Below are 6,693 nucleotides of genomic sequence, written 5' to 3'. Positions count from 1 at the left end.
TCCGCCTCGGCATCGATCTTATATTGAGCCACCATCTCATCGGCTTTAACCACCACGGCCACAAACATGGTCATTTCAAGTTCCTTGGCCATAATTTTTCGATCAGAGACAACCAAACCTCGCAGAGACTGGAGCTCTTCAACCTTTTTGGCATGCACCTCGACCTTTTCCTTTGCTGCTCGAAGCTGGACCTCGACCGAAGTCAGTTGCGCTCGAGCAGCCTCTTTCTTTGAGGCCAGATGATCTATCCTGCCCCTCCATTCATCGGTCTTGGTTGATCGATCTGATCAATTTTTGGTTGGACCTGCGGATTCCGACCGTTAGTCACCGAGCTTAGCTCTTCTTCACTAACCTCAAATATGTTTTCCTGCTCGACCAAGTTGGCATGTTCCTTTCGAGACACCTCCAACTCAGCTCGGAGGCTCTTAACCTCCCCCTCGTGTTGCTCACTGAGAAGTTTTACATATCTCTCTTCTCAGTAAGCTCTTTGGCTTCATCCTCGAGGAGACTTAGCTCTTCTCGATATCAGAGGAAGGTCTCGTGGTGAAGCACCGAGGCCTGTGAATACAAAAAAAATATTAAGATCATTAAGCAACAAAAGTGGCAAATGAAAAGGTTTGGTAACACCTTACCCGATTCAATGTCTGTTGTGCTTCATTGAACAAGCATGGAGATTCCACCTCGTTCATCTTTGACTGGTCTTCTTCAGTCACTAGGCACCGGAGGTAACTAGCTACCCCAACAGGCGCGGAAAGGACCCAGGAGTCCTCTGAAACAGAGATAATGATCAACCGCTTCTGATCGGGATCGACACTCGGGGCAGGGAATCGGTTGACCAATCTCGGGCTCGAGCTAGACCCACCCGTCCCCGAGGGCGAACTTCTTCTTGGTAATTCTAAATCACCCAATCCGGTGACATCCTCCGTGGCAATAAATTCCACGCCATCATATAAGCTTTGGAGGGGATCGTTCGCTCCTTGGACCCCCTCATTTGAACGCTCCTTCGCCGCTTGAGCTTCACCGAACATTGAATCCGTGAACAAAGGCGATCCCTCTATATCGACGACACCGAGTGGAGTAGAACCGACATCTTGAGGGTTCTTGACCCTCACTAATGCATCGACCTCTTGAGTTTGGGAGGGATTGACCTCTATCGTCCCCCCTTCAGTTAATGCCCGTTCTTCAGGGACCGATGGCTCCCAGACCACTAAAATTTCCTCCTCTTCATACTCGTCCCTGAGCCGGTAGAGGGAATCCGAATCAAGTATTCGGGAGCTGGAGGTTTCTTTTGGCTTGCAGATAAGCCTCCTCTTTGGTTTCTTTTTCTCCGAGCTCGGAGAACTCAGAGCCCTTTTTTCTTCTTCTATTCACCCTATTTCGGAGCAGGGGACTCAGTAGGGAAATCGTCACTACCAGATGGGGGCCTCATTTGGACATCCTTGGGTAAACTTGCAAAAAGAAATGAAACAAGTAAGAACTTAATCATGCAAAGGGGGAAACCAAATATCACTTATGAAAGAGATCTCACCGTGCGAACGGGCCTCCAATCGGCCCTTTGAAAGCTCGCACCACAAACGCTGGGAATAAGGCCTTTGTGATACGATACCCTCGACCCACTCCTTGAGTCGAGGAACAGCGTTCAGGATTCGAGCAATAGCTGCACCATCACAGAACACCGATAAGAAGGAAGAAAAAAGGCGATAAATAAAACCTTGGAAGCAAAATTATATACTTACGTTTCATGTTCCACTTCTCAGGGAACATCATGCGCTCGGTCGGAATCAAGTCTGAGGTCCTCACTCGGACGAAATGGCCTAGCCAACCTCGATCCTTATCTTCATCGATACTAGAGAACACGACTTTACTGGCTTGACGAGCGAGCTTGATCAGCCCTCCCCCAGTCACCCCCGGTAGAGTCGGGGATTGTATAAGCGCATAAGGTGGCCGATCGTGAAAGGGCACCCTTCGATCTTGCTTACAAAGAAGCGGAGGAGGATTACGATCCTCCAGAGAGAAGGGTGAATTTGATCGAGGGTTACCTAGTATATTTTGCAAAAGTTGACGGTAACCGGGTCCAAGGGGCCCAACGTGAAGGGATAAGTGTAAACACTTAAAAATCCCTCGACGTGGGTGGTGATGGCTTTGTCAGGTTCGGGAACCACCACATGTTTGTCAACCCAGTTACAATCCTTCTTAACTTCGGAAAGAATATCCTCGGTGATCGAGCAGATGTACCTCTAGACCTCCTCACACTGGCCTGGTATGGAGGAGGGCTTTTCGACTTTAAAGTCAGTATTGACCGGGAATCCTCTCGGAAGGGATAAGTGTAAACACTTAAAAATCCCTCGACGTAGGTGGTGATGGCTTCGTCAGGTTCGGGAACCACCACATGTTTGTCAACCCAGTTACAATCCTTCTTGACTTCGGAAAGAATATCCTCGGTGATCGAGCAAATGTACCTCTAGAACTCCTCACACTGGCCTGGTATGGAGGAGGGCTTTTCGACTTTAAAGTCAGCATTAACCGGGCATCCCCTCGGAATGAACATTTTTAGAGGAGGTTCTGGTGCTGGTTCCTCGACAACAGTACGTGAAGCGATCTCTTCTGTAGCCGGCCGCGAGATAGAAGGAGTTTCTTTTTGGGGAACGGTTTTGAAAGTTTTTGCCATTTCTTTATAGAGAGGAAATAAGAAAAAAAGGGAAGTTAAAAGAGTACACTCGGTGGTTTGAGAAAAAGTCGAATGAGAGTTCTTATAAAAGATCTCAAAGTAACCAGAATATAAGTACTTGGAAGTATTGAAATTTCTTAGGAACGAGGGCAGAAGGTTTGAGTGTAAAGTTTGAACGAACAAATGAGGGGGTATTTATAGTTTTTCAATGACGGTTCATATCTAGGAGTGGTCGACCAGCAACTGACAAGCATTTAATGTCATTAAGACTTGACTGACGAGACATTTCGATTGTTTTGTCGTTTCTGTCATGTGATATCGAAGAAAGAATCGGAAGCTCATATCGTTTCTCATCGTCTACTCTCCGAAAAATGAGGGGACTATCTGTGTACGGTCGAAATCGAGCTCTTCTACGACATGACATGTTAGGAACATGACAACCAAAGACTGAAGATCGACCCTGAGTCTCACCGAGCTAGAACCCGGGGTCATAGCAACCACCTTCGAGAACATTGAATACGGATTCCCGGAGTCGACCTTAGCCCTGATCGAGCTCGAAAAAAAGTTGTTAGCATAACCAATAAAAGACCAAAATATCCGTGACCGGTCAGATATTACGGCGGGAATCTCGGCACGTATCAATAAGGAACCGGCAATCAGTAAATCAAGAGATATTTTACCTTTTATAGAATTGTACGTAAAGTATGACTCCTCTTCTATATGAAGGGGGTGTGATAATTTATTGAACACATGGTAACACGCATTCCAAAGTAATATATCATTATTTAAGCTCTTGTTCTTCTGTATCCTAACACCGATCGAAGCGTACCTGATTCGAGGGTGATTAACCCCCAAGGCTAAGATTGTTCAATTAGTGTGGTTTGCATTTACTTTATCGTTATTTATTTCAATTGCAATCTAATTTATCATTTTGTGTCAAGTTAGTCCACGTATCCTTTAAACCACTTACAAATTCAATCGTTATCCTATTTGAGGGTAAACAGATTTCGAATTTAAAAAGAAATTGAATTAATTGTCATGTAAATCGCACCTTTTTATAGTGTGACATATAGCTCAGTTTCTTTTGAAGTTTAGATATCGCTTTTGCATGGTTTGTTTCTCATGATAAAGCTTATTATAGTATCCTAGTTAATAGATAATATAATGAATATAATAAGCTTTATCATTTCCATTTTTAACTGAAAGCAAATGATCAAATTCAAAATGCATATAGATTGATCTTTGCTTATCAGGAAAATATACGGGATATCTACACAAAAGTTAATCACATTAATGAAAACACTTACTACTAGGTCAATAAATGCACAACACTCAGAGAGTATAAATGATACGATACAAAATTAAGAGTCACTCAAAACTAGTTTAAAACGACAATAAAGAAAAAACAAATGCCACACAGCATAAAACAGGTAAAATATTAGAATCCGCAAGATCAGTTGGATGGAGGAGGTGAAAGTGTAGGAATGGTTGGAATATTGGGAATGCTTGGAATTGAAGGCATATTGGGAATAGGATTCATAGCAGGCATTGGTGGCAGAGTCATCTTCGGAACAGCGGGCAACGTAGGCAAAGAAGGCAATGGTGTCGTTGTTGGAAGTGTTGGCAATGGCGGCAATGTGGCTGCTGTTGGCAAGTTGGGAATTTTAGGCAACTGCGGCATTGTTGGTTGAGGCAATGACGGGATTGTAGGCAAGTTGGGAAGTTGCAGTAGGTTGCGAGCAGCATGTGTTGTACTGATGCTTAAGGACAATAATGCTATGATCAAGAAAAGGATTGAGCAGTTGCTGAAGGAAGCCATTGTTTCAAGGAAATGAAGTTAATAATAGAAGTTGAAAGTTTTGTTTAATTTGAGTGTGAGTTTGATCATTTACTAAAGGGGTATGTATATATAGGGAAAGTTGTTGAAAAACTAGCAGGATTGCAAGGGATGTTTGGTGTGGAAACATGAGAACTCTCTGTTGTCAGTTCACCTTCCTAAATGTTGATTTGAGGATTCACAAACTTTTTAAGTCAATAATATTCTGGAAGTAGTTATACATAGATGAAGTTCGGATCAACCACATTTAATATAAAATGGCACAAAGTATTTTTTTATTCATATAAGAAAAATATTCTATACTATATTGGTTTGAATTTTATAGAATTATGATGTCAATGTCCTCTGTTTTATAAATCATTCAAAAATCCAAAAACTTCAAGGATCAGTTTTACATGCGGATAACTTGTCCAAATAAATTCATGGATAATAGTTTTGATGCTTAATTGCACCACAAATACCTCCGAAGAGAAAAAAAATTGCGTCTTTATGTTCTTAAACACAAAATCTTTTATATCTTCACATAGAATTAGCAGAATAGAATTCAAATTAAATAAAAATCGAATTTAATTGTCATGTAAATCGCACCTTTTTGTAATGTGACATTAGCTCAGTTTCTTTTGAAGTTTAGATATCGCTTTTGCATGTTTGTTTCTCATGAATACTTTTTTTCTTTTCTGTGACGCGTTTGATAATTCTATATTTCTCATTTTCTGATCTGTTTACATACTATGCTTATATGTCAACAAAATTAATTTTCGATGTATACATTATTAGACAATAAATTTGCGTCAAGAAAATAAAATTAAGACCGAAAAATATTGCAACAATCGTAGTATTTTATTTTAAATAGTTTGAGTGTTACAATCTCTATGATTCCTCTGATTCTTCTTTGCCAATATAAATTCAAGGACCTTTGAGCTTGATCTTGAATTTGAATTTGATTTATCCGTCGCGAACGCTTTGATTTTTGCCACGAATTATATCACGAACAAGTAGCCTTGATCTTGAACGCCTTGTATTTGATTTGACTTCGTTCTTGATCTTGAATACTTAAAATTTGTGTTGAAGTGCTTGAATACTTGAACACTTGTAGTTTGCAGAGAATTGTGACCTTTGATCCACGAGCTCCCTTGTGTCTTCTTGTTATAACTTCTGGTCCTCTTTCTGAGTTATGAAGATCTCTATTTATAGTTGTAAAAGGGAGGAGTTGTGATGAGAACAAACTATTTCCGACCAATCAGATTGAAGCGTGACAATGCCGTATTTGATTGGCCAGAACATGTCACTTGTCCACGTGGTATAATTTTATTGGCATTTTAATTTGATTTGGAATGCCTTGTCATTTTGACACGTGACACGATCTTATTGGCTCTTTCGCTTGACTTGGCGTGCCACGTCATTTGACACGTGGCACCACATTGGGCCTCTAGGAAGATGATATCTTGGGCTTAATAAACTGAGCTCATCATTCGTAGTCCAATTAAATGGGTTAGCCCAACGCATTTGAGCCTATTTATTAAATTCATATTTATTAGATTTGAATTATTAATCCAATTATATTAGCCCATAATATTTGTTTGGATCAAAATATACTTATTTTATAATTAAATCCAAATTTCTTATAAATTTAAATCTAATAAAAATTTATATACTTACAAATGCCCTTCAAGATTTTTGTTGTGGGAACTTGTGAAATATCGAACACAAGGCTTGAAGTACGTAAGGACAACATACACATGTACTTGTATTTGTTACTATGAGACATGAATAAACCATTTTTTTGAATTGGAACAGGATTGCACGTGATTGATGGCTTGTATGGACAAAACCATCAATTCCTTGTAAATATATGAACTTCATTTACTGCAATTGCATATTTGAATTGCAATTGTATATTGGAATCCTTATGTCTATTGGCATATTAATTTCACCAGTAGCTTCAACTATGACGCCACGTACCCTCCTTGCCGCATCAATTTCCTTTCTTGCATCGTTTAAACTCTAAAATAATTGAGTTAAGTGGTTTCACAAACAGACAATAATTTTATTTTACCACTTAGCCACTAGCTAGAAAAGATACATGTGAGCTTCCTTATTCTATTCAAAGACGACTCTTTAATCCAATCTTTAAGTTCAAACTGTATGTGTGAAAAGACAACCACCGTGCACTTACCACATCCAATTA

General features: G+C 40.2%; 1 protein-coding gene across 1 annotated transcript; it reads right to left on the bottom strand.

The window, feature by feature from the left end:
- Positions 1-4,121: 4,121 nt before the first annotated feature.
- On the bottom strand, positions 4,122-4,487 carry LOC104109957 (protein PELPK2-like). Its single transcript, XM_009619362.1, has one exon. The coding sequence runs from the start codon at positions 4,485-4,487 to the stop codon at positions 4,122-4,124; it is 366 nt and encodes a 121-aa protein (XP_009617657.1).
- Positions 4,488-6,693: the final 2,206 nt, after the last annotated feature.

The sequence above is a fragment of the Nicotiana tomentosiformis genome, chromosome 4 (genome assembly GCF_000390325.3).
Source record: "Nicotiana tomentosiformis chromosome 4, ASM39032v3, whole genome shotgun sequence".
NCBI classification, from domain to species: Eukaryota; Viridiplantae; Streptophyta; class Magnoliopsida; order Solanales; family Solanaceae; genus Nicotiana; species Nicotiana tomentosiformis.
The sequence above is the reverse complement of the archived record's forward strand: the minus strand, read 5'-3'. Positions and strand labels throughout refer to the sequence as shown.